The sequence below is a fragment of the Rattus rattus genome, chromosome 2 (genome assembly GCF_011064425.1).
Source record: "Rattus rattus isolate New Zealand chromosome 2, Rrattus_CSIRO_v1, whole genome shotgun sequence".
NCBI lineage: Eukaryota > Metazoa > Chordata > Mammalia > Rodentia > Muridae > Rattus > Rattus rattus.
The window spans coordinates 169,945,722-169,973,571 of NC_046155.1; the positions used below are offsets into that span (position 1 = coordinate 169,945,722).

Genomic DNA, 27,850 nt, shown 5'->3' on the forward strand with positions numbered 1-27,850 from the left:
TAAGGAAGAAATGTTTAAAGCACCATGCAGGTGCTCAGGAGTCTGGATCAAAACTCTAGGCAAATACCCAGTGCAAGTTGCGACAGGATCTGGACTTCTCATAGCCCCTTTGCCAACAGGGAAGGGGGAAAGAAGGCAAAAAAGGCAGACTCTGGGCTGAGGACCTAGAGCTGAGTCTAGATTGAGTACAACTGACCTGCAAATTATTATTTTTTTTTGAGTAAAGAATTACAGTTTTTATTTGCAAAAGTTGAAAATGCTCACATCAGTTACCAGCTCAGAACCTGGGTTTCCATGGGATCCACTGCATAAAATGAGTCCATCACTTCTTGCCAGGTTTGGGGGCCTTTTCTAGGCCTTGGATGTATTTTCCAGGGAGCCGATACTCTTCAAGCAATAGCTGGTGGAGGTGGTGGATCTGGTTTCCCTGGACCTGCACCTGCAGACTGTCTTTGGCCCCAGGGGCAGGAGAGACGATGGTGCTGGCCTGACATCGCTGCTGGAGAATGGTGGCCACTGAGCATGGATCTAGACCATAGGTCTCCGAGTTCCGGACCACAGTCACCTTTTTCTTATAAGTCTTCAGTACAAGGGTGATATCAATTGGACAGAGTTTCCCTTTCTTTATAATGGGTTCCTGGCCAGGAAATGTCACTTGGTAGGCAGGCTGCAGATTTTTCAAACACCTGGTCAGGAGAGAGTCCCATGGAAGCTTCATGTCCACGTGCTGCTCATTTTTCTCTAAGATACAGTCACATAAGATGGGATCCAACTTCACCAGATTCCTGTTGTCTGCATCCACCAGGTTGTTTCTCTTGGCATAGTCAGTGATGATCCTTCGGACCTCACTGCCCTCAAGGGTGCTCCTCTTCTTGTGGCCAGACTCCAGGAAGAGCTGGGTCATGTTGGCGGGGACACAGTAGAGGGATTTTATATCTGGAGGGAGATAGGGCTTTTCCCTGCTACCTTCCTGGACAGTCTGGAAAGCCTGACCTGCAAATTCTTGAGCAAGCCCCTGGCTGCAGCTTCCAGCCCCTCGAAGACAAAGACCTGGCAGGTGCACTGTCTTTGCACCTGTCATACAGGCCTGTCTTCATGAGTCCAGCTGTGCCCAATTGTAAAAGGTCAACACAGCTGGGCTTGCTGACCATGGTTCCTCCCCTGCCAGGACCACCCGCTGGGGGAGGGGCAAGCAGAGAGGGCAAGGGAGCCCTCACCCAAGTCTGCAGCCCAGTCTCCCAACAGGTGCATGCAATCCTGCCCTAACTGCGTGTGCCCTTGGGAACTGGCCAGAAGCACAGAGGTTGGGAAAGATTAGGGAGGGGCTTCAGGTATGCAGCCACGGCAGGGATGGGGGTCACCCACCTCCTATGCTCCTGCCTGTGACCTCTGCTACTCTCTCAGGAAGCCTAATAAAAGCTAAATGGAGCCATTGGTTCCTGAGGTGAACTTGGTGGCTATGTACCTTGGATTAACATTGGGACCTTTGCAGGACAGGTAGATATTAGGTCTCCTCCCCGATGAAATGAATTTTGAAAAAGAAAGAGGGGGAGGACCAGGAGGAGGACAAGGGACTGGGGATATGGCACAATGGATAAAGTGCTTCTCTGGTCCACAGGAAGCCCTGGGTTCCGGGCCCAGCATTGCATAAACCCAGTGTTGCCAGTGAATGTATATTAACTCTCAAACCAGGTTACCATGTCTGTCATGGTAATGTCAGACGTTGTTTCTCTAGAAAAAGACAACAAAGAAACAAACAAGCAAACAAAAAACCGCTAAAAGAAACAAAAGAATACTAAAAGAAACTAAAAGAAACAAAGAAACTGGTTTTCGAGCACACCTCTTTTTTAAGTTCTTTTGAGACAAGGACATTTGTCATTGTCAAAAGTATCCTTTTTTGTTTATTTTCATTTTGTGTAACAATGCCGGGGCTGGAGTTATAGGGATTGTGAGTCTCCATTTGGGTTCTGGGTACTGAGGTTTCCGCACAGGCAGCCAGTGCTCTTCACTACTGAGCCTTAATCTCTCTGGCTCCCCACCCCCAAGAAATGCGTTACTTCTCCATAAGTAATCACCCACAACTACCCCCTCATTCACTTCCTTCCCAGACGGGAAAGGAGTAAAGACTCCAGGACATACATTGTTCTGTGAGGAGAACAACCTGGAAGGTGGGGAAGAAAGTGAAAAGCAACATAGAAAGATCAGGAAAGGCAAAGGAAAATAGATCGACAGTGGGAGGCAGGGGCGAGGCCAGGAAGGGCCGAGGTACACTTCACAATATCCTCAGAGATGGTTGAGACATTTCTCCACCTGGCTAAAAGGTAGCTGAGTAGCTCCGAGATGAAGAAACAGGAAGGATTCTTGTCATCCTTGGAAACAGGTGTCCCGCAGGAAGCTAGAGAGGAAAGAGCCATTGGGTTCCCAGGAATCAGAATATCCCCAGTTCTTACTGTGGATGGAGCTGGGTCTGAGGAAGAGGGGTTGGAGCTTGGAGCTACGGGTCTGAAGGAGGAGGGCCAGGGTCTGTACTCCTAAGTTTGAGGGAGGGTATTTGGGGCCTGAATCCCTAGGGCTGAGAGAAAGAGGGTTGGGGCCTAGGCTCCTAGCTCTGAGAGAAAGTGTTGGGGTCTGAACCCCTGAGTTAGTAGCAAGAAGGCTGAGACCAGAGCCTTCAAGCCTGAGGGGAGAGAGGCCAGGAGTCTAACCCCTGGTTCTAGGGGATGAAGGCTGGAGTCTGGACTCCTGTGTCAGAGGGACAATGCCACTGGGTGTGTACTTTTCAGTCCTATCCAAACAGCGGAGTCTTTCATGCAGTAGATTAAGGGTGGGGCCCCCACCTGGCACATATTGCAAGGTTCCCCCCCATTTCCTGGGCTGTCTTGAGTAATACTGGTTATAAAAGGGTTGTATTTCCTACTTAAAGTGCACTGGAGAAATTTCCAGCCACAGACCAGAGTCATGAATCCTATGCCAGTGCTGACCCTCCTGGGGGTCAGCACCTTGCTACCCTGTGCGTAAGAAATCCAGCCCAGGAAGGGGGGTGTGTGTTCCAGGACATGGCATAAGATAACCAGCTGAAATGGAGCTGTTATTCCCATCCCAGGTGTCCCAGCTCTGATCTGCCAGAAAGGCAGACTACAGACCGTGAGGAACGAGTCAGAGCTGCCCCTCGAGTGGGGGACGGGTGAGAAAGCTTGCGAGCCCGGCGAGGGTTGCCAAGATGTGGTGATGCTCCTACACAATGGTAAGAACATCTCCCCGAAAAGACCTGCTCCACTGTCCTCAGGCCGCCTGCATCTGTGGGAGGAACTCGTGCCCGCAGGAGCAGCCGTCCATGCCCAGTCCTCTCTTCTCTAGCGTCCCACCTACGTCTGGGTGCCCAACCTCGCTCCAGGACCCTAACACCCTAATCCCCACCTCTACCCGCCTTCCCTTCCCCACCTTCCCTTCTCCGTCCAGGACCCCTGATCAACTTGGTGATCATCAAGGGCTGCATAAAGGCTGAGGACCAAGAGCCTCGGGTTACCTGGCTCAGTACAGGCCCTGGGCTCTCTGTCGTCTCCTACACTCGTGTGTGTCGCCATGGTGACCTCTGTAACAATGCATCCAGCACCAGGATCCTTGAGGACCTATCCACACCCACAGGTGCCTGGAGAGGAAGAGCAGCGGGAGGAGAGGGGAGGGGAGGAGAGGGTTGTCATAAAAAAGGGGGGAGGGGCTGTTATTCTTTTTATCAGTTCTCACACAGGGCTTTCTCTGTTTCCTTTTCTGAAGGGGCATTGCCCTCCAACTTTGTTGATTGGGTGGATGGTTCTTGTATGAGGATGTGGTTGTATCCATGTTTCTGTGTGTGCAGTTGCACGGGGGGGGGGGGGCGGGGGGGAGTGCGATGGTTAGGAGCCAGAGTCCTCAGTTAATGTCTTTGAAACAAGGTTTCCAAATGGAACCTGGAGCTTACTCACAGATTAGGTGAGGCTGGCTGACCAGCAACAATCAGGAGTCCACTTGCCCATTAAGTATGAGGATTGTCAGTGGGGGAATGTCCCTACTTTCATACATGGGTGCTGGAAACCTCAGCCCTGACCTGGAACTTTCCCTGCCTTTGCTCTTGTTGGTGTGCTGGAAGGATTGCCTGAATCAATGCTTATTTTCTTTCACTGTTTAGCAGAAGTTGTGGGTGAAACTACGGCTTCATTTTAGGGCACCCTCTTTTCCATGGCCTAGTCTGGGGCTGTGCCTATCTCAAAAACCCTTTCTCCATACCTTCCTCGGTCCCAGCAGCATTCTGACCTCAGCCCCAGAGTCTCTGCTGATATTCCCAGGACCTCTGTCCTTGAACCCTCCCAACTAGATCACAGCCTGATTTCCCTGCAGCCAGACCAGTATGAGGGGAGCCTCAGGAGGGGCACGTTGAGAAAACTGAGTGGGGAGGAGGCAGCTGAACGAAACCAGGTCTTCCTGCTGCCCCTCACTGAATCATCTGTCACCTCCAGTCCCAGGGTCCCTGCGCTGCCCGCTCTGCCTTTCTAACAATGACTGTGAGAATGCACCAGAACAGGTCTGCCCTGTAGGAAGCATATACTGCTACAATGGAGTCCTCAGGCTCAGGGGAGGTAAGCTTGAATAAGGGCACCCTGGGAGAATGGACTGGGCATATAAGGTTGATATATGAGTATCTTGGAGAACAAGGGTACTCCAAGGTACCCTTGAGGTTGGGTGTGGAACCTACAAGAAAGTAGGGCTTGCCTCCTGCAGCTAGGTTTGCCTGAGATTTGGATGGTTCTATGTCAGTTCTCTCTCTCCCTCTATCTCTTCTTCTCTTCCTCTCTCCCTTTCCCAGAAGGCATCAGGACCAATCTCAAGGTCCAGGGCTGCATGGCCCAGCCAGGCTGCAACCTGCTCAATGGCACCACAGCAGTTGGGACCTTGGATATGAGTGAAAACTGTGGTCTTCAGTTAGGTGAGTCAGAAACCAAGGCTGATGTTCAGGACAAGATGACCCTTGTAAACCATTGAGCACTTAAAGCCACTGACTGAGGCCAGCCATTCCCACGACATTCACATGCTTCATCACTCACTGTAAGAGAGAGGGGGAGGGGACTGGCTCTTTGGGGTGACTGGAGGGCTGGAGTCTGTGTCTGCAAGAGATGCACAGCTGAAAGAGAGAAGAAAGGGGATGTGGTCACAGTCAGAACTTAACGACAGAGTTAAAGCAGCAGCATCTCAGCAAATATCGAGCCCAAATCTGGGATCTCTAAATCTGGGCCAGGAGGAGAAAGGCTAAGGAAGAAAGGAATTGCTTCTGTAATAGTTCGCAGCACTCGGTTCAGAACTACCTGCTGGCGTTTCTGGGAGGGTGACAAGTTACTTCACAGCACGGACTAGGGAGGCCCAGGTCTCCTGGAAGTCTTTTGCTTTAACGGACATGGGAGGCACACACGTGGGGCTGTTCATGTGTGAATAGGTGCACGTGTGTGTCTAGATGTTCATGTGTACATATGTGTGGGGGTCAGAGGACAACCTCAGATATCATTCTCAGGAACACCACCTACCTCCTTTGAGGTGTGGTCTCTCGAGGGCCTGGGACTTGCCAATTAGCCTAGACTTGCTGGTCACTGAGCCCCAAGAATCTACCTGTGTTTGTGTCCCCAGCATCAGTGAGGATTACCGGCTTTTTGAGTTTTTTTTTTTTTTTTTTTAATGTTTGTTTTTATGTGTGAAGGTTCCCAGAGAGGCCAGGAAAGAAGGCTCTGGAGCAGGTGCTATAGGGGGTCGTGAGCTCTCTGTCATTTGTTGCTGCGACCCAAACTCAGGTCCTCTTGCAGAGGAACCACCTGTCCAGCCCCACACACTCAGCTTTCCCATGAGTGCTGGAGATCCAGACTCCGCTCCTTACGCTTGCATAGCACGCACCTTCCCAACGGAACCACATCTTCCCAGCCTGGCATCAATCTTTACCCAACTAGATGGAAAACTGAAGGGACAGGCTGGATGCCACGAACACCAAGGAGTCCTGCTTCGGGTAGCATCAGAGATGGTCCACCATCTTGTCCCACCAGGAAGGAAGTTCCCGGGACCTGGAGCCGGGGAAGCCCCTAAGGTGGATTTGATGTCTCTCTCCAGGTACGCAGGCTCTGGACTGCAACAGTGCGAGTTTGGACGTTGTGAAGGATGTATCTGATCTGCACCTGAGCTGGACGACTGGCTGGAAAACCTGCAAGGCTGGCGAGGGGTGTTACGAAACAGTCATGCTAATACAGAATGGTGAGAGGGAACTCCACTCTTCTCACGAGGCCCTCTCCAAACGTCCTGGGACGGACTCCATAACTCACCCCCAAGGCACTGGTATCTAGGACCCCGTCATGAGCTGGTGCATCCTCTCCTGTGCCTGTCCGCTCCTCACCAACATGGAAAGCACCGCCCACTAGGATGTGGGAGGTCGCGGGAGGTCTGTATTCCCATCAGCCTTCCTCTCTTGCCAGGACAAGAAATTCATATGGCTCTCACTAAGGGATGTACTAGCAGTGTAAACAGAGAGGCTCAACTCACCAGGCATAGAACAGGTCCGGGAATCTCCATCGTCTCCTACGTCCATGTATGTCGCAACGGGGACTTCTGTAATGACCTGTCTTCAACGGAAACTCTCTGGATCCCGCCCCCTGACACAGGTACCAGGGGAGGCAAATCCCTGGAGAAGGGAAGGGGGCTGTCTGGAGGAAAGTAAAAACACAGGGACTATTTATTTTATTGTAATTTTTTACTTTTGGTGGTACTGAAGATACAATCCAGGGCCTTATAACATCCTAGGTTAACTTCTATCTACCACTGAGCCACGCCCCCAGCCCCTCACTGGGGGATTCTAGGCAGGGACTCTACCACTGAGCCACACACCCCCAGTCCCTCACTGGGGGATTCTAGGCAGGGGCTCTACCACTGAGCCATGCCCCCAGTCCCTCACTGGGGGATTCTAGGCAGGGGCTCTACCACTGAGCCACACACCCCCAGTCCCTCACTGGGGGATTCTAGGCAGGGGCTCTACCACTGAGCCACACCCCAGCTCCTCACTGGGGAATTCTAGGCAGGGGCTCTACCACTGAGCCACGCCCCCAGCCCCTCACTGGGGGATTCTAGGCAGGGGCTCTACCACTGAGCCACACCCCCAGTCCTTCACTGGGGAATTCTAGGCAGGGGCTCTACCACTGAGCCACACCCCCAGTCCTTCACTGGGGAATTCTAGGCAGGGGCTCTACCACTGAGCCACGCCCCCAACCCCTCACTGGGGATTCTAGGCAAACACCACCGAGTAACATCCCCACCCTTGGGGCTGTTTAAAGTCACCACTACCAACTCCATGACCTGGCATCTGTTAGCTCCCTCCACTTTGACCTTGAAGAGCTTGCACATCCTTCAGGTCCTTCTCTGGTCCCTCACTGTGCATCTCTTCTGTGGTTCCTTCCTCTATGTTCCTTTCACTGTGCTGGTCTTGTCTCCATGTCCTTCATCAATGCCCCTGGTCTCTTCCCCCAACATTTCTGGAACAGGAAACTGGGTAGGTTTCCTGATGCTGCGCCATCTTAGAGAGACCGTGCTCCCACCCTGCTCTTTCTGCTTTCTCCAAGGCTGATTTAGACCCCTGATGCCACATTTTGTATGTTTTGCATTTCTTCTTCCTGTTGAATATTAGTCTAGAACATTCTCTACTCCTCGTTGCTTGGCATTAGAAATAGATCAAGGCAATGCTTTACATCTCTCTATTCTGAAGTAGTTTAAGAACAGGAGAGCTCTCTTTCCCTTAGTTATTTAATTGGGAATCAATGGGGAGTTAGGGCTCAGCAGTTAAGAAAGGACCAAAATTCAGTTCCCAGCACCCACCTTGCGTGGCTTACAACTTCCTATAACTCTAGTCCCAAAGAACATGAAGTGTGGGTGCCTACGCACACATGCAAACTCGCTCTCTGCCCACACACAAATACACATAGCTGAAGAGGATACAAATCAGTCTTGCTTTTAAAAGAAGTTGGTCGTAAGGCTAGTGGTCCCTTTGGGACACCCCCGTTCTTCCTTGTCTGGGTCCCCACCTCTGTGCAGCCTCAAAAGTCTCCGCCCAGAACCTCACCTGGGAAAATAGTGCTCTGGTGCTCCCTGCCCTCTCTCTACCTTTGCTCCCCTACTAGATTGCAGCTCAGATTCCCTGCATCTGGGCCTACACAGAGAGACTGAGGCATACTGGGGGGGATGAGTTGGGGGTTCTCTGAACCAAATTCAGAAACCTCCCACTGCCCCTCCCACCGCCCCTCCCACCGCCCCTCCCACCGCCCCTCCCATGCTCCTCCCACTGCCCCTCCCATCGCTCCTCCCACTGCCCCTCCCACTACACCTCTCTGCCTCTCCCTCCCTCTGCCCCCTCCCTCTGCCCCTCCCACAGCCCCCTCACTGCTTCTACTGCTTCCAGTCCCAGGGACTCTGCGCTGCCCACACTGCCTTTCAACGCGTGACTGTGAGAATGCACCGGAGCAGGTCTGTCCTGAAGGCACACACTGCTACAATGGAGTCCTCAGGCTCCGGGGAGGTAAGCTCGGACATGGCGACCCTGGAGGTGTGTGGATGAAGAAAAGTGGAAGTTGAGATCTGGTGTCTGGGAAGTGAGGGTAAACTGAGGCAGGGCACAAACCGGAGTAGGAGTAGGTACAGCCTCCTGCAGCAGGGCTAGCCTCTGAGGAGTGCATGACTTCTTACATGAGTGTCTTCGTCTCTCCCCATCTCCTCCTTTCCCAGGGGCCATTGCCACAAATTTGAGAGTGCAGGGCTGCACTTCACAGCCAGGCTGTGGACTGCTCAATGGCACCAAGACAATTGGACCTATAGGTGTGCGTGAGGACTGCGGTCCCCAGTCAGGTGAGTTTCGCACAGGAAAGCGAGGCAATCTCTGGCACCACTGCCTGAGTCAAGATGATCCTATGGTGTGTGGGACACCCCAAACAATCAATCATGCCTAGCCAACCGAGACATTTAAAGGGGTGATACCCACTCAGATGTGTGTAAGCAAGTGAGGAGATTCTCCAGGGAGGCTACGGCAGCAACATTGAAAAGTGTCTGAGTAAAGGAGGGAGAGACAGACAGAGAGAGAGAGGGGGTTGGGGGAAGGGGGAGAACCAGGAGACAAAAGCCTTGTCAGGGGCTTTAACTCTGATACAAGTGGGCTGTGCTCGTGGAGAGATAGGGTCAGTAGGAAAGTGCCAGGTACACCATCCTGAGTGCTTGATTGTCCTGATCCTATACACGGGACCCGGCATCACCTTGGGTCTCATGGTTCCTTTCAACTACCTCCAGTCTCTCCATCACCGTCTCCCATCCTCAGCTATAGTATCCAGCAGCCTTGCTCCGTAGGAAAGAAAACCAGGAAATAGAATCAGGGGACTAAGCTGTGACAGAGAGTGCAAGAGTGAAGTGGGGGCTACTTGTCCCTCCTTGGGCATTCACAGACAGCCACAGTGGTACTCTCTTGGCAGACTGAGGTGGCCTTTGAGGTTCTTCGAAGGGTTGCAAGGGAAGGGAAGCTATCATGGGGATGGAAAATGGATTAGGAGTAGTAGCTTCCCTAGGTGCATGGTCTTATCTGGCCCCCCACTCAATTTCCTAATATGTCTGTGTCATCTAAACCCTCAGAGTGTCAGGGAGAGTGTGTAAAGGGAAATGGAGAGATGGCTCAGTGGGGAAGGTAGTTGCCACACACCATGAAGCCCAGGGTTTGAGCCCCAGCATCATTTGAAACTGAGCATAGCAACACACACCCGGAACCCTAGCACTGAAGCTGGGAGCAGGTAGAGCACACTGGCTAGCCAGTCCGTGAACTCTGGGCTCAGGGAGTCTCCATTTCAAAAGATAAGGTGGAAGATACCCAGCATCAACCTCTGGCCTCTACACACACACACACACACACACACACACACACACACACACACACGAATGCTCACATACCTGCACACCCACACCTGCACATACACGCCTGCACACACACGTGAATGCTCACATACCTGCACACTCACGCACTCGCACACCTGCACCTGCACACACACACACATCTGCACACACCTGCACACCCACACCTGCACACACATATACATCTGCTCACACCTGCACACTCACACCTGCACATCTGCACCTGCACACACACACACACACACACATCTGCACACACCTGCACACCCACACCTGCACACACATATACATCTGCTCACACCTGCACACCCACACCTGCACACCCACACCTGCACACACGCAGGCATGCACACGCACATATACATGCACACACACAAATTGTACAGGGTTTCTCAAACGTTCCTGTTTTATTTATATTTTTAGTACATTTACTTATTTGCTTCTGTGGCGTGAGTTCTGGGGATCGAACTCACATGGGCAAGCTTGTTCATATGTATCATAACCCCTTGCGCCATGTCGGCCTTGTTTGAGTTTTCTTTTTCTTTCTTTTTCTTTCTTTCTTTCTTTTTTTTTTTTTTTTTTTTCTTTTTTCGAGCTGGGGACGGACCCAGGGCCTTGCCTTACTAGGCAAGCGCTGCCTTGTTTGAGTTTTAACCTGTTTGACCACGTCATCGTCAGCTGAGTTGAGCTGGGTGTCACTGCTTCACGTAGCACAGAGGTGGCTTGGGGGGCTAGCACTTGGGAATCAGGCTGAAAGACCCTCTGTTATAGGTTTGTTCCTCCTATCCCAGGCGCTCAGACACTAGAATGCCGGAGTGGGTGGGCAGAAGGCCAAGGAAAGTGTCCTCACTGCCCTGGACTGGACAACCGACTGGGAGACTTTTAAAATCGGCGAAGGGTGCCAGGAAACTGCCTTGCTCATACAGAATGGTGAGAAAAGAGCCTCAGTGTGAGACTCGCTCCTTCTGGCCCAGGCCCCGCCCACCTCCCCGCCCACCTCCCCGCCCACCTCCCCGCCCACCTCCCGGCCCAGTTCTGCCTGGAATTCCTGAAGCCAAGACTCAGGGTCCTTCCCGCGCCCAGGTGCCACCCACCACCTCACCACCAGCAGCCTGCCCCAGTCCCTGAGGCACAACATCCCACCAGGCACCTCATCCCCACCCTTGCGGCCTCCCTCTCTCCTTCCAGGACCTCTTGTGAACCTGGTGCTCATCAAAGGCTGCACAGCAGAAGAAGACCACAAGCCTCAAATGACTCGGCATAGGCTGAGCCCCAGCCTATCCATCGTGTCTTATAGCCATGTGTGCCGCCACTGGGACTTCTGCAATGACCTGTCCTCCACCCACCCTCTCTGGCTCCCACCACCACCTGTCGAAGGTGCTAGAGGGAGGTGGGGCCACATGAGTGGGAGAAGGGGTGGCAGAAAGAAGGACTGAGCTGTAGTTCTGAAGAGAGCACAAAGGGCTGTTGTTCATTTACAGGCTGTCCCTTGCTGGCTCAAAGGCTCTGTCCCACCGTGGACTTCCTGTTCCTCCCAGACTCCCTCCCATGCATCTGTTTTTTTCTCTTCCATTTGCCCTGTAATCTACATGTCTAAACTCCCTAGCCCACTTGTCTCATAGTCACAATCTCTTTGTGTGTGTGTGTGTGTGTGTGTGTGTGCATAAGCATACAAGTGCATGCAGGCAGTTGGGTAGAAGCCAAAGGACAACTTCGGGTGACATTCCTCAGAAAACATACACATTATTTTTTGAGACAGGGTCTTTCATTGGCCCTGAGCTCACTGATGAGGGTAGACTGGCTGGCCAGTGAGTCCCAGGGACCAACCTATCTCTCCTTCCCCAGCTCTGGCATTATGAGAGTAGGCCTTTGAAGGGGTGAGGTTGGAGCTCTATAGCAAGCACTTTGCCCACAGAACCTCTTCCCAGCCCATGGGGTGGCTTTTCTGAGGCAAAATCACATGAGACTCTGGCCATAGCCTGACCCTGCTCATCCTGAATAGCCCTTTTCTCTGTGCTGGGATTGCTCAGGAATATCTCTTTTGGATTTGTCTTCTCACTAGAGGCTACTGGCCTCTAACATCCCACTGTTTTTACCTGGTATTTGTTAAGCAGAGTACGAGGAATACTTCTCTAGAATATTGGCACCTTGTCCTCCTTGACCACTTAATAGATTTTGAAGTCACTGGTACCTTCCAGGATGCCCCCTCTTGTCCTTGGCCAAGTCCATATCTCTATCCAGTCACACAGAAAAGAAACTGCTGGTGGGCAGGCTTTGGCCCTCGGCCCTGAGAGCTCAACGGGTCTTTCTTGCCTTTGGGCATGGTGCCCACTTAAGACACAGTATTCTTGTCCTTGAGCCCTCATGAGATCCAGATAGCACTAAGTAACTTCACTCTTAGGACCACCAAGGTCCTCCCACAGTCCCTCACTGTATCTGTCATCTCCCAGGCCTGGGGAATGTGAGCTGCCCATTCTGCCTTTCTAAAGATGGCTGTCCTCAGAACGGACCCAAGCAGGTCTGCCCTGTAGGCAGTTCACACTGCTACAGTGGAGTCCTCAGTCTCAGGGGAGGTAAGTGTGGACACAGGGACCCTGGGGGACGGAACACGGTGAGCCTCAAGGAGTGTAGAGCCAGCCGCCCAGAGCTGGGCTAGCCTCTGAGGCTCGCAGAGTCTCTGTACATGAGCATCTCTGTCTCTCCCTTCTCCTCCTATCCTAGGAGGGATCATCTCTGATCTGAAGGTACAGGGATGCAAGTCCCAGTCCCAGTCCCAGTCAGACTGCAACCTGCTCAACGGCATCCAGACAATCGGACCCATAAAACTACATGAGAGCTGTGGTTTTCATTTAGGTGAGTTGAGCGTAAGAAAACAATGCCGAGCCCTCTACTGCAGCCTCCTAGCAAAAGGAAATCATCAACACAGGCTATCCATAGTGGCCATTTAAATAAGCATCACTCACTCCAGTATGTGCACTTGGGGAGACTCTCTGGAGGCTGCCGGAGGTTGGAAGGCTGAGGACCAAGGAGAGACTGGCCCAGGGGACAAGAAGCCATCGAGATATTCTTTAAATGACTCTGGACCAATGACTGGTGGGGTGGTTTAGTGGGCATAACCCCTACTGACCTAAGTTCTATCCCTGAAACCCACATGGCTGAAGGAGAGAATCCACCCCAAGTTGTCCTGGAGCCTCACCCATATGTGGTTATGATCACATGCCCATAGAGTAAGGAAATGTAATTTCCAAAAAATAAACCAAAAACCAAAGACCATGATCCTGGCCCAGGTGAGCCTGTCTCTGTTGGAGATGAGGGGCGAGCAGGAAGAATGTCAGGGTACATACAGGGTGGTCTCTCTGCACGGGATTCCTCACCAGTGCAGCGGCACCCAGAAGCGTTCGTTCTGACAGCAGGTGCTTCTTTCTGTCCGAATCCCTTTGGAATCTGTCATCGTATGTTCATCCTATGAGGCGATGGGCTGCATACGGCGTTTCTATTCAAGCTGGTCACGTGCTTTGAGATGTACGTTTCCCTCCTGTCCCCTTTCTTTGGAAGTCCCTTCTTGTTCTCAAAGAGTCCCCTTTCTTCGTTCAAGTCATACATATTTGCGTGTGTGCATGTGTGTATGTATGTGTTCTAACATATGAGAGAACATAGGAAATGCTAGTCTTTCTGAGTCAGGCCCATTTTATTTAATGTAAAGATCCCAGGTCTCGTTTGCTTGTTTTGTTTTATTTTTTTTTTTGTTTTGCAAATGACATCTCTTTCTTGTTCTTTTAAATTTATCGACATATTTCATAATTACTAATGTAGTGCGTTCTTACATATTCGTGATGTGATGTGTGCTGGTTTATGCACACGAGGCTGGCTAGCCCTCACTCGCAACATTCACCTGTCTCCACTGGCAAATGCTGGGCTTTATGGGATACTAGAGATTTGAACTCAGGTCCTCTTACTTTTAAAGTCAGCACTCAAGCATGCATAAAGCCTTGGGCTCCACCCCCAGCACGGAGTAAACCTGCAATGGTGGCCCCGTTCCTACCGTCCCTGAACTTGAGCGTCAGAGGCAGGGGGATTGAGAAGTTCAAGGTTATCCCTGGCTATACAGCAAGTCTGAAACTAGCCTGGGCTATATGAGAGCCCCGAGGAAAACAATTCCATGGTGTATGTATGCCACCCAGATTTCTACAAGCCTGACTTTGGGTGACCTTGGGTTTCTGCCTCCTCTTTGACAAACTCCCATTCTCTCTTCTGTCTTCAGCCATCCCCACCCACAGGACTGTGAGACCCCAGAAATGAAAATCAGAGAGATCCAAGGGTCCTTTAGGGACATGCAGAAGGCAAGGGCTACGTGGGGACTCTAGAGCGCCCCCACGATGCACTCAAATGCATTGCCAGTTGCGCACAGGGCAGGGCAGAGTACCGTGGCCAGCCCGGGGAATGGCAGACACCAAGAGAATCTGCAACAGGAGCCAAGGCAGGGAAGGAAGATCCAGTAGGAATCCTGGCTCACCAGGTCTTCTCAGACTCTGTCTCCGTTTCCTCTTCTGCCTGTGTCTCTCTAACTTTCCATCTTCAGTTCATCTCTGCCGGCTCATTGTTTCCACAGCTAGAACCTGAGACTGAAGGGCATGGGCCGGGTGTGTCCAGCACCAAGGCTTCCTGCCTTGAGGAGCAGGAGAGAAGGTTCTGGACGGGTGCACGTGCTGCTGCCTGTGAATGAAGTCCCATACTGAAAGGGACCTGCTCTCTTCTTTCTAGCTGCAGAGTCTCTGAAATGCCAGCATGGGACACTGCAGGCAGTGCAGCATATATCGAAACTGCCTCTCCAGTGGACAGCTGAACAGACAACCTGTAATGTAGGCGAAGGCTGCCAAGACACGCTGATGATAATAGAGAACGGTAGGAGCCCCTCTGTGCAGAGACCCACCCTTTGTACTCGGCCCTGCCTCCTTATCCCTACTGGGCAACAGCCCTGGCCTCCAGCCCAGCCTGACCCCTTCTGTCTTTCCAGGAGAGCACGTGAATTTGGTTCTCACAAAGGGCTGCACTGCCGCTGAGGACCACAAGGCCAAAGTCACGGAACACAGGACTGGCCCGGGGCTGGCTGTCATCTCCTACACCCGAGTATGCCGTGAAAAAGACTTATGCAATGACCTGTCTACCACAGTCCCTCTCTGGGCTCCACCTCCGGTGACAGGTGCCTGAAGGCATCAGAAGGAAGCCGGCTTCCAGGGAGGAAGGGAGGCAGGGTTCCAGCTGAACTGTGTAGGAGGGAAGAAATGTATTTACTCTATGCATTTTGCATACATTCCCTTACCGGAGAGGAGCCAGCCAGCTCGCCCCCCTCTACTTTACCCTCACATTCTCCACAGTCCTCTTCTCCATTCCTTTGATTTCCCTGAGACCCACACTAATTCCAAACTCCGCTGGCTGACCGCTTCCAGCAATCCTGGATGAATCGGATTTCCTTTCTTTCTTTCTTTCTTTCTTTCTTTCTTTCTTTCTTTCTTTCTTTCTTTTAAAGATCTTTTTCAGTTGTGTTAGAGTGTGAGTGTGCATGTGTGTGCATGCGTGTGTGCAGACACCTGCAGAGGCCAGGAGAGGGCGTTGGATCCCCTGGAGGTGGGGTGAGAGGTTGTTGTGAGCCTCCCGCCATGGTGCCAGGAGTCACACTTGGATCCTCTGCAAGAACGTTATCCATTCTTTTTTTTTTTTTTTTTTTTTTTTTTTTGGAACTGGGGACCGAACCCAGGGCCTTGCCCTTGCTAGGCAAGCGCTCTACCACTGAGCTAAAATCCCCAACCCACGTTATCCATTCTTAAAGCCGTTGAGCCACCTCTCCAGCCCCAGACCATCTCCGCTTTCTCTCCTCCCTTCTTGTACTTCATTCTGAGTCTGGGTTGCCTGTGTGCACCACTGAGTGTGTACAGCCTTCGTGAGTCTGGTCTGTCTCCCAACACGTGGGTCCCAGGGGTTACCCTCAGGCCATCTGGCTTGGTGGCAGGCATGTCACCTGCTAAGCCATCTCTGTGATAGTCTACGTGGGTTTCTGATGAAGCCCTAGTCTCACACCCTGGCCCAGACCAAGCCTGGTGTCCTGCCTCTTTTCCCCCTCGCCATATGGCTGGGTTTGCTTCACTCACACCTCGTTCAAGGGTGTTGTATTTCTTCTTCCTCCTGGACACTGGGCTGGAATGCTCCACTCTCCCTGACTGCTGTTAAACTGGCAGGCTTCGTGTTTCTGTGTTCTCTGGAGTAACCCTGGGACGTGGGTATTTTCCTCAACTATTTAGCAAAAGCTGTGTATGAAGCCTCCTGTCCTTCCTCGGCCCCTCCTTCCCTGACTTGTCTAAGTCTGTGTCTAGCCTCAGAGATCCCCGCATGCTCTCAACCCAAGGTCTGCAGGCTTCCCTTTCTGCTTGCTTTCTTGCTAGCCACAACCCCAGTGCCCTGTAGTTGGCCCCGTGTGAGAGGAGCCCTGGAAGGCTCCTTAGAGAGACTCAGGCATGTTGGGGAACTAAGAGGGGTGTCTGATCCGAACCCAGAGCTTCCCACTGTCCTTCACTATGTCTGTTGCTCTCCAGCCCCAGGGAACACACGTTGCCCTCTCTGCTTTACTGCACAAGCCTGCGAGAATGCTCCAGAGCAGGTCTGCCCTGCAGGCAGCACGCACTGCTACAGTGGAGTCCTCAGCCTCATGGGAGGTAAGCTTGGACATGGGGACTCTGGGGGACAGAACACGGTGAGCCCCAAGGAGTGTGGAGCCAACCTCCCAGAGCTGGGCTAGCCTCTGAGGCTCACAGGGTCTCTGTGTGAGAGCATCTCTGTCTCTCCCCTCTCCTCCTATCCTAGGAGAGATCATCTCCAAACTCAAGGTGCAGGGCTGTATGTCCCAGCCAGGCTGCAACCTGCTCAATGGCACACAGAAAATCGGACCTGTGGATGTGAGTGAGGACTGCAGCCCTCGGTCAAGTGAGTTGCATGTGGGAAAAATTGGGTCACACTTTGCACGGCAGCCTCGAGGCAAAATGATCCTCACGGGGTGTGGGACACCCACAGTTATCAACTGAGGCCAGACCACCCCCGCCATCTGAATGAGCATCACCCGCTCAGCTGTGCACAAGAGAAGGGATGCTCCAAGGAGGCTGGGAGGTGGAGGGCCAAAGAGAGGTGTCCAGTTGAAGGAGAAAGGCAGGGAGTGTGGCTCAAGGCCAGGAGACCAGAGCCCATTGAGGGGAGCTTTAGAAAATGTTATGAACAGCTTGCCTGCTCCATCTGACATGTGGGAGGTTGGATGGACGAGGGAGGACAGTTGGGATGCAACGGGGTCACTTTGCTACCGGCACCTGTCAGGGTTCCTCCAGGACACGAGCATTTATTTCCGATTTCATTTCCACCTACCCCAACCTCTGGTCAGCCCAGATCTCGAAGCCCCCATTCTCTACACCACCTTCATTCATATTCATCCATGAGGCTGCCTGCTCCCTGGGAAAGAAAATCAGAGAAGGAAGAGTCTTGTCTCCTAGTACTTGTGTACCGTTAACTCTTAAAGCCCCACAGACAAAGAGCACACTTGGCAGTTCCACACGTCCCTAGCTAGAGCAGGAAGCTTAAGCATATGGGCTTTGTATGGATGAGGACCGACTCAATCAGGTGCCCTGGGTGTGCGTGCCGATGTGAGGCCATGCAGGACCCTATGGTCCCCAGAACCCTTGGGTGAATAACACCCCATCCATGCCTAATGGGCCCCCTGGGCCCGGGTGGAGGAGAAGCCTCGGCTTGCTCATTCTGTAACGGTATAGAATATGGGGCCCAGAACAGACAGAGATGGATGCTGGTGTCTGGGAAGTGACTTGCCAGGGACAGGGGAGAGGGCTCTGTGGGTAAGAGAATTTTCTGTGCAAACACGAGGACCTGAACTCAGATCCATAGCCTCCACCTAAAAAGCTGGGTGTGGCTGCATTTGCACCCATAACCTCGGTGCTGTGGGAGGCAGAGACAGGGGGATGCAGCAGCTTTCTGGTTGCCACCTATCTCCAGGTCAGTGAGAGACACCGTCTCAAGGGAGAGGATAAGGAGCGTGAGAGAAAAGGACATTTGACATTCTTGTCCAGACTTTGCACATGCATGCACACACAGACACACACGTACACATGCACAGACAGACACATAGACATAGACACACATGTACACATGCACACAGAGACACACACATACACATGCATAGACAGACACACAGACACACACATACACATGCAGACAGACATACACAGACACACACGTACACACACAAAGACAGACACACAGACAGACACATGTACATGCACACACACAGACACACACATACACATGCAGACAGACATACACAGACACACACGTACACACACAAAGACAGACACACATGTACACATGCACACAGAGACACATATACACATGCACAGACAGACACACAGACACAGACAACACATGTACACACACAAAGACACACAAGTATACATGCACACAGACAGACAGACACACACACGTACACACAGACACACAGACATAGACACACATGTACACACACACAGACACATACACATGCACGCAGACACAGACAGACACACACACGTACTCACACAGACAGGTAGACAGATACACACACACACGTACACACCCACACAGACACAGAAGACACACACACAGACACAGACACACACACACAGACAGACACACACACACCAAATAAAATAGAAAATATTTATCACCAAGAAACTCTGAGTGCAAAGGCCCTGGCATAGGGCAGACAGGCTGCCTGAGAACAAGAACAGAGGGGGCTGGCGGTAGCGAGCTGTGATTTCTAAGAGGAGGTGTGGGGATGAAGGGAGAGCTACTCAAGCAGAGAAATCAGCAAGGCCAGCGTAGGGGCCACACCCTGTGATGGGGCACAGAGCTATGTAGAATCGTGATGCCTGGGACACCCTGGAAGGCCCGGCTTAGGATGGAGTCTCTCCCAAGAGTGGAAAGCCAAGGAAGGCTGCAAAGACGAGGGAGAGGCAGAGGCTGGGCCGCCCTGCTTCCTTCCTATTGGTGCAGGTTAATCAGGTCTGGCCATCGTCTCTGGGACTGTGGAACAGACAGTCTACAAGTGTGCTTTATAAACATATCCCAGGGACTGGCGAGATGGCTCAGCAGTTAAGAGCACTTGCTGCTCTTCTAGAGGACCCAGGTTCAATTCCCAGCACCCACCTATGACTGGTGAGTCTGTGACTTCAGTTCTAGGGACACAGTGTCCCCCTTCTGGCCTCTACAAGGATTGAACGCATGTGGTTCACAGACGCACACACAGGAAAAACACCATACATATAAGAGTAAATTGTTTTAAAAGAGAAAACACATTCCACATGTAACATGCATACCACATGATGGACACCACAGCCGCAGACATCACACTGTGCTTCAATCCATGCCATACATCCCATCCCACACATTTGGATCCTGTGTCCTTCATTTACATGGAAGCACATACTACAGGTCACACACAAAGTAAACACACATAATACAGAACACCCATCATGCCTGACACACATACCAAGCCACGCCACATCTGTCATACATCTGCACACCGCTCGCATCCCCACACAGCATACATATAAACCCCAGGCATGCTGCGTGAAGCATACCCGTTATGTTGCAGGTAATGAATTCTCAGCATTGAGCCAAGCCTTGGAAATGCAATTCGGCCAGTATTTATTGAGAAGCAGCAAGACCCAATGGCAGATGCTAGGGGTGGAGGCTGTCAGGGAGGGAGGGAGCTAGAAGAGGAGCAGTCAGTCTGAGGAAACAGAACGGCTCTGGCAAAAACTCACAAGTTGGACTAGTTGTGACCATTCTGATGCCCACAGAATGCCATTTTGAAGATGACCCAAAGAGTTAGGTCAAGGGACACACTGTTTGCCTCTCTGAGGAACTGGGCAGTGGTCAGAGGAACAGAAGGCCAGAACCCAGCAGTTCAAAGCCTCAGATCTACATCAGCGAGAAGGGTAGGCCCCAGCTCCCTTTGGATATCAAAACTGCACGTTTCCTTGAGCCTCGTTCATCAGGGCGAGGGGGCAGATAGAATGCAATATGATACTGGGGGACAGGATCATGTGCATGTATCTAGAGGTGTGCCATGCGCCTCCCACATTCCCTGTCTGTGCTGGCCTGCCATTGGTCCCCAGACCCTTGCTCAGTTCCTGAGGGAGGCAGTTCTTCATCGACAGTGACACCTTATTGCTCCCTGCCCTCATCCTCTTCCCCTTGCTGACCCCTGAGCAGCTCTCCCACCTGGCACATCCTTCTGTCTTCCATTGGACCCTGACACCGTATCATACCCCTATCCTTAAGAACCTTGTCTGTGACATCGTAACCAGGAGGTAGGAGAGGGGAATGGGTCCGTGACAAAGTAGGGAGGTCAAGGCACACAGGGCCCTGTGGGCCAGTTTAAGTCAGAATTTTACGCCGGGGGATATGGGGACCTACCCGAAGTTTCCACCTTCTCCAGTCTTCTCAGAGTTTCCCAGGGACCAGAGATGATTACCTAATGCTTTAAGAGGACCCGGAGGGCCGCACCAGGTGATAAATAAGATGGGGGACAGTGCTCAGAGAGACTCTCGACAGCTAGGCCAGGGCCCTGACATTTTGCAGCTGGCTGGAGGCATTAGAGGTGGGGACTGTGCTCAGGGTCTGCAGAGACTGCAGAGTAAGTCACGGGGTTTCCTGGGGACTGCAACATGGACTGCAGAGAGAGAGAAAGACTGAGAATGGGGCAAAGCTGGAGCTGGTGCAACGGGGGGGGGGAGGAAGGAGCCAGCTTTGAGCAGGAGGGGAGGATGTGGGTGGGGTGGATCAGAGAGAGGGCAGGTCTGGTGTGTAGGAGGAGGGCAGCTCAGAAGGGAGGAAAAGGTCAGACCCCTACCGGGGCCACTGAGAGGGGTAGGGTGCTTGTGGACACCTGTCCCAGGTACAGAATTTCTGCATGATGGGGCAAACGTGATGCTCCTGGAAGGTCCCTTAGGGAAGGCCCGTTCAGGATCCTCAAACTAGATTGTGTGGTGACCGTGAGGCTAAGGTGACAGCCCAGATTCTGAGTCCAGCTCTGCCACTTACTGCCTGGGTGGCATTGGGCATGTTCCTCAACACCTCCTGTCTGTTGCCTCCTTGATATTGCTGCCACTTGCTGGGGCCTGCGGTTTGGAGATGACACAGTTGAGCCAACAGTGGAGAGCAGCTTGCTCTGCAGACCCTGTGCTCCCTGAGGCAGAGGCCAGGCTAGACCACATAGCCAGATCCTGTCTCAGAAACACAAAAAGTGAGGATGCAGGGGGCTCATGTGTGGAGATGCATTTCTGTATCCAGGCATGGAGCAGCACTCAGTGCTCACTAGCTGTTGAGCAGTTTTGTTTGGGATCCAGGACCTTTCTGTTTGTGTTCGTGTTATGCTGGGGGACGGTTCTGTTGGTAAAGGGTCTGCACCCTAGGACTGGGGAAGACAGCCGGTCTTACTGATGCCTGGATCAGGCCAAGCGAGTGAGTGCTATTAGGCTCTGCTTCTGCCCTTAGGGTTTCAGGCACCATTGAGAGCCAAGCAAAGACAAGCTCTTCTCTGTTGTGCCAAGTGAAACAGTAGCTCTCTTTATTGGGGAGTAACAAGGGCCAACTAAACCTTGGGGGGTGGGTAGGGTTTGCAGGGAGAGTGTACATTATTGGTGGGGTCTACATGCTGGGAATGGTTGATTTGCACTAAAAGGGATTCCAGGCACTTAACCCTGTAATTTGGCCACGAGGCTATGAGACTTCTGGGGCATGCAGGCCTGGAACAAGAAAAGGGTGACTCTTACTCCCGTCGCAAGATGAGATTTATTTTTTGGACATGTCTCAACCTCTTGCCCTAGACCAGCTCCCTTGGTCACATGGCTTACATGTCCCCAAGACCCTGTCTTAAACAAGGAGATGAAGTCTGATGTAGGAAGACCCTGGGCATTGTCCTCTGCGTGCATGTGCCACACACACGCTCCCCAAGCACCAACACAGATACACAGAGACATATATGGCTCCGGGCCTCCTCCTTTGCTATTGTAATGAGAACATGAAACCAGTTGGGGAGTAGAGAATGCCTGAAGAGGAGCCATGAGTGGAGAGGCCAGCCTTCCTCGCAGGGCTCTGAGAGGAGGTCCCTGCAGGGGTTTAGGCAGTAACTGGGTGAGGAGGGCTGCAGGCCTGGAGGCTTTGAGTTCTGAGCACCTCCTTAATGCAAGCCAGTGATGTTGCAGCCAGGGCGCTGGGAGTATGCTTCAGAATGTGATGGCCTCCCCTAGCCCAGGAACTGCAGGGACAGACATGGTGGGCCCCCCGACTCTCACACACCCTGGATTTTCCTCTCGCAGATTCTCTGACCTGTCACAGGGGGATCATGTTGAAGGTTGGCAGTGGCTTTGCTGAGAAAGCTGTCGAGTGGACTCCACTGTCGTCTCAGGTGTGTGAACCTGATGAGATATGTCAGGAGACGCTGCTGCTCATAGATGTAGGTACGTGGGCTGAGCTGGAGGGACACACTTCTGCACTGGGTGAGTCCCAGCCGGGCCCTAGATTCTATGCCCTGTAGTTCCTGCCCAGCCCCCTCACACCTGGCTCCTCCCTCACACCTCGTCTTGCTGGGTGGCGATATATGGTCGCCCCATGCCCAGTGACAAGAACAGTGCTGGAATGCAGCATCGTTTGAAGGAGTGCTTGGCTGGCAATGTAGTACAGTGGTTGGTACCGTGCCTGTATAAAGCCCTGAATTAGATCTCCAGCCTCAGGGAAAGTGGGAGAGCCTGAGCTGGAACGCTTACATTGAGATCCATGGCCGCCCATACATGCATAGTGAATTCAAAACCAGGCTGGGCTATCTGAGACTGTCAAAGAGACACAGATCAAGGGAAACAGAGAAAAGAAGGGAGGGAGAGAGGCAGGGAAGGATAGACGGACGGATGCATGGAAAGGTGGACAGAAGGGATGCCTGCTGAGTGCCTGCGTCCTGTTCTGCTAAGCCTGAGTCCTTGTGCAGCTCCACAGGGAGGTGGGGAGGAGAGAGAAGCAGAGCCCAGGGAGCCAAGTGTGGGGTGAAGGGCAGAGGGTAGAGAGAAACCCAGCAGGGGAGAGGAGATGCTGACCAGACTGAGGCTGCAGCATGGTGCAGGGGCTCAGGGGAGACAGTGAGGGGGGGGCCTGGTAACAGGATCTGCAAGGGGGCAGAGCAGGGCGAGCTAGTCTTTGGCAGATTCAGAATATGTCCCTGGGGATTGTAGTCCCCCTAAGATTGGGAGGGACCTAAAAGCTGGTCTCCCAGTCCTTGCCTTTCTCCCACTCTGATCCTGGCTTTCACTGTCATACCCTGAAGGACAACAATCAGCCCTCCTGGGGAGCAAAGGCTGCAGCAATCTTGGAGCACAGAATGATGTTGGTGTCTCCATATTCTCCCGGCCACCTGGGATGGTGGTAGCTTCCTATACCCGGTTCTGTTCCTCCAACCTGTGCAATGCAGCCAGCAGCACCAGCGTCCTTCTAAGCAACCTCCCTCGTCCAGGTATGGGATCCAGCGACATGGAGAGACCCAGACACGTGGGAGGTAAGCCAGTGGCTGTAGTTGAGAGCATGCACCTCAACCCTTCTCTCTGTTCTCAGAGGTTCTTCCCCTAGGAAGTGTGAAGTGTCCCGTGTGTGTACAGTTGTTAGGATCCTGCTTTCAGACGTCTGACTTTGTCACCTGTCCTCGGGGCGCCACTCACTGTTATAAAGGTGACATCGCGCTAAGAGAAGGTGAGTGCAGATCATTGGACTGTTGGGCCGAAGGGCCTGGACTCCAGGATTTGAGGATGAGAGGGTTGTGCCCTAACTCCCGGGTCTGAGGGAGACGAGATGAGGCTGTCTCAGATGGAAGAGAGCTGGGTCCTGGACCTCTGGACCTGAGGGAGGAGGGCTAAGGCCTGGACCCTTGAGTCTGAGGGAGGAGGCCTGGAGCCTGGACCACTGGGTCTGAGGGAGGAGGCCTTGGGCCTGGACCACTGGGTCTGAGGGAGGAGGGCAGGGACCTGGAGTCCTGGATGGAGGAAGGAAGGCAGGGGTTAGAGTCATGGTTGGAGGAGTGGCAGTTCCTCTGAGGTCTGGACTCATTGCTGAACTGTGCTGCTCCTGACCTGACTTCACCCTCCAGGTGGACTGTCTTCCACAGTGAGAATTCAGGGGTGCATGGCCTCACCTGTCAAATCATTATTGGGTAACTCCAAAACAATTGGGATCTTCTCGGCAAAGGAGACCTTTGAGATTGAGCGTGGGGATGAAGATGATGAGAAGCCTCTTCTTGATGGTGCCTCAGCCTCCTCCCCGGCCTCCATGTTAGGGCTCCTGGTTCTTCTCAGCTCTTTGTGTGCTGGAATTTGTCCTCTCCGCTGAACCCATTTCTTGGCCATTCTTACTCCCTCTTGGCCAGCCATGCCCAGCCCTCCTCTGACTTCATAACCCGAAACCTGAGACTGGGCACTGTCTGTCGGCCTGCACTGTCAGGTGCCCTCATCCCTCACCCACACACCCCGGCCTCCTCATGTTTAGATATGGGAGCCGCTGAACTCACCCTGCTCCAGAGCAGACAACCACACATGGACCACACATGTGGAAAAAAATAAAGTTGCTGTTGTTTCTCCAAACACTGGGTTTCCCTATGTGAGGACATGAGCGCAGTCAGTGGGATCCATGAGAGACTTTCTGCCAGGGCGCAGCCTCCTCGTGTTCACCCCACATCTTCTTGCCAACCTGTGGCCTCACAGAGCCCTCCTGGTCTGCAGCAGGAAGTGCTGGACCTCACTGTGACCTGTGAGGGCAGGAGGCTGTGTCTCTCAGCTTCTTCCTCATCAGCCAGGGCCACAGCAAAGGGCTTTGCTTCACCTGAGCAGTTGAGCAAGAAAGTGTGAATGAGTGACACAAAGTCATGCTAATTTTCATGGGATGAAAGATGAGCTGAGAAAAGGTTTGGCACTGTTTCTCAGGGCCATTGCACCATGTGAGTGCTGCCATGGTAGGCTTGAGAAGGTGAAGATCAGAATATAGACACAAACATCCACACACATTCACACACACGCACTCACTCGCACATTCACACACTCACAGTCACACAAACACTCAGTCATACACACTCACACACACATTCACATGCACTCATACTCACTCTCACACACTCACAAACATTCACACATTCTCTCACACATACTCACACTCACTCACACATTCACACACTCATTCTCACTCATACACACACTCAAACTCATGCACACTCACTCTCACACTCACATTCACACATTCACACACTCACTCTTACACACTCACTTACACACATTCACACTCACATGCATTCTAGCACACACACACACACACACACACACACACACAGGTCCTCACCCCGAACAGGAAAGTGTCTCCTCCCCCCCCCTCTCTCCCTCTCTCTCTCTCTCTCTCTCACACACACACACACACACACACACACACACACACACAAACACACTGTTACACTCTCAAACACACACTCATACACACAAAGACATACTCTCACAACACATATTCTTACATACAAACACACACACATACACTTGCATGGACACACTCATACACACACAGTCAAACAAAGATGTTATATGTAGTGCCATTTTAAAGAATTTTGGTTTCTTAAAACAAAAAAGCAGAAATATTGTAAGAATGTGCTTTAGTTTTAATCCCAGGTGTGGGGATGTGGGGCTGCTTCAGCCTGTCCACAGCAGCTGACTGTGATTTGCCTCGGGCTCTAGCACAAGTGTGGCCTTGCCAGCTGCAGATAATTTCTACAACTCTGTGATGTTTGGAATTCTGGGAACTTTTCAGGTGGTATAGAAATGTGAGGAAGATGCAGGGTGGGCGGCTGATGGTCACCCTGGGAGGTTGGCTGTGGTTTGTCAGTAGCCATGGTCAAGGAAGAAACAAAAGGAAAGGAATTAGACTCAGGGTTTTTCCTAATTCCTCTCTCCCCTATCCTCGTTTCTCTCCTACCTAGTGTTAGGGGGTGAGACGAGATGGAGGGATAAAGGTGGGAAAAAGAAGAACCTACAAAGTAGCAAAGGCCAGCTGTAGTTATAGGCAGTTTCATTCCAGGCTGACACCTGCATTGCTCAATGATGGCTCTGTGAGAGGGGAATGGAGGGTCTATATTTCAGTGTCAGTCCTCTGGGGACCCCACATGGATGGAATAAGGTTGTTCCCACTCATGGGAGCCCATGCTCACACTGCTGGGGAGTCTGGAGACACAGAAAGCATCTGCCCCAGTCCGCCACTCCTCTGAGCTTAACAAAAGCCAGCTTAAGGGAGGTTTGGGGAGTGTGGCTTCATCGCTGCAGGGACGTCACATGTGGAAGGATCAGGAGGAGAGACTGCGGGGCTGGCTCCCCATGCAGATTTTCACATGGGCTTTGGAGATGGAACTTGGGTCCTCAACATGCTGTGCTCCAACAGGCTGAGGGAGCAACCAAGCCCATCTTCTTAATTCTCTTTAACAGGAACTAACCTGGCTCCCCAACATCCTTTCACAGACTCTGGTTCTGGGGTTCCTCTTGATGGGAATGGTGTTCACGGGAGGAACTCCCCACCAGACATTCTCCCTTTCGTATTGTTCCTGTTGGCTTGTCCTGGCTTTCTAGACTCACCCAAAAAGACCAGGGGAACCCACATGGTTGCCATGGTGATGAAATGCCACAGCCACTGGGACTCCCAGTTCATGGCCCTCTGTTGGCACTTTCCCCAGTGCCATGACCAGGGAGGACCTGAGAAACCTCCATGTTTTGCATCAACAGGTAAAGCCACTCTTAAACATAAGGAACATAGGGAACACGGACTCTACCTCAGACCCATGCCTCGTAAGGCAGCTAGGCCAGGGCAACTCCATGGTTTTCCCCTCAATGACACCATTCTTATTTATATCTTAATTTTAGGGTATGCAAGTCGAATATCCTAGCATGGAGGCTAGTGGATCTACCTCAAGGCTACAATGGGGTGATGGGGTTGTCAAGCTACAGACAACAGTCTGTGTCTCAACAGTGACTTGGACAAAGAAACTAGTGGCCGAGGGTAGGGCTCCCTGAGCTCCCAGGAGAAAAGTGGGCTTGCAGAGCTGCTGTCCCTTGCTAAGCTGTCTGCCGCATGCATCTGTGCCTGCTGTGCGTGTTGGGCTTATGCACCTGGTCCACCTGTGCTCCACTTTGTTACTGGGAAGAGAATTGCGCTGCTGTGTATGTCAGTGACCGATCATGGGTGCCCTCCCTGCGCGACTCAGACTGTTCCAGGCAAGGGTAGTCACGCATCGATTTGAGTTATCGATGAGCAACCTTGCCCTGATGAAATTCTATTTCTCACTCCGAGTTAGGTAAATCGATCCCCTCCCTCCATTGCTGTGCAAAACCTGGCATAGATTTTTGGTCATTATTTTTCTGTCTCTAACTGGGCTTTATGGTCCATAAAAACGTTGCTGGGGAGTTTTTATTGTTGCTGTTGTTTTGCTGGGTAGCCTTGAGAGAGACCTACTTCTTCATGCAGATGCAGCAGCCTTCGTCCCTCCTCCTTCGATGTCACTGGTCTAGCAATGGCCGCTTAGGACTGCGCCTCTCACAGCACGCTGTCTTTATGTGTTGCTGGGCTCACTGCTGTTGTGAATGGTGCAGTGACCATCAAGGGCGGGCAGGCGTCCCCTAGGCACCCAGAGCGCTGATGCTTTGCCCTTTGGCACAGCTGTAACGTGTGGGTTCAGAGGGACTCATGCTGTTTCACACGGCTGCCAGCCTCTTGCTGCTTAAGAAGGAAGGGTCGACCTTGTATAGGTTCAGAACTGTTATTG

The 27,850-nt window shown here is 52.3% G+C and overlaps 2 protein-coding genes, 1 long non-coding RNA gene and 1 pseudogene across 3 annotated transcripts; 3 read left to right on the forward strand and 1 right to left on the reverse strand.

The window, feature by feature from the left end:
* Positions 1-221: 221 nt before the first annotated feature.
* LOC116893389 (eukaryotic translation initiation factor 2D-like) lies at positions 222-1,081 on the reverse strand. Its single transcript, XM_032895183.1, has one exon. The coding sequence runs from the start codon at positions 1,079-1,081 to the stop codon at positions 323-325; it is 759 nt and encodes a 252-aa protein (XP_032751074.1). The 3' UTR covers positions 222-322.
* Positions 1,082-2,899: 1,818 nt separating this feature from the next.
* Positions 2,900-24,460, forward strand: LOC116892479 (CD177 antigen-like). The gene is made up of 17 exons (XM_032894208.1): positions 2,900-3,010; positions 3,104-3,244; positions 3,460-3,645; positions 4,494-4,613; positions 4,841-4,960; positions 6,124-6,264; positions 6,483-6,668; positions 8,453-8,569; positions 12,661-12,792; positions 14,701-14,841; positions 14,954-15,139; positions 16,527-16,646; positions 16,795-16,914; positions 22,350-22,490; positions 23,345-23,530; positions 23,629-23,763; positions 24,158-24,460. The coding sequence occupies exons 1-17, from the start codon at positions 2,959-2,961 to the stop codon at positions 24,394-24,396; spliced, it is 2,463 nt and encodes an 820-aa protein (XP_032750099.1). The 5' UTR covers positions 2,900-2,958; the 3' UTR covers positions 24,397-24,460.
* LOC116892480 lies at positions 10,734-12,507 on the forward strand. Its single transcript, XR_004386951.1, has 3 exons — positions 10,734-10,869; positions 11,128-11,316; positions 12,390-12,507. It is a non-coding gene; the product is annotated as an uncharacterized LOC116892480 (long non-coding RNA).
* Positions 24,461-27,335: 2,875 nt separating the features above from the next.
* LOC116893392 overlaps positions 27,336-27,850 on the forward strand; it is a 2,606-nt pseudogene continuing 2,091 nt past the window's right edge.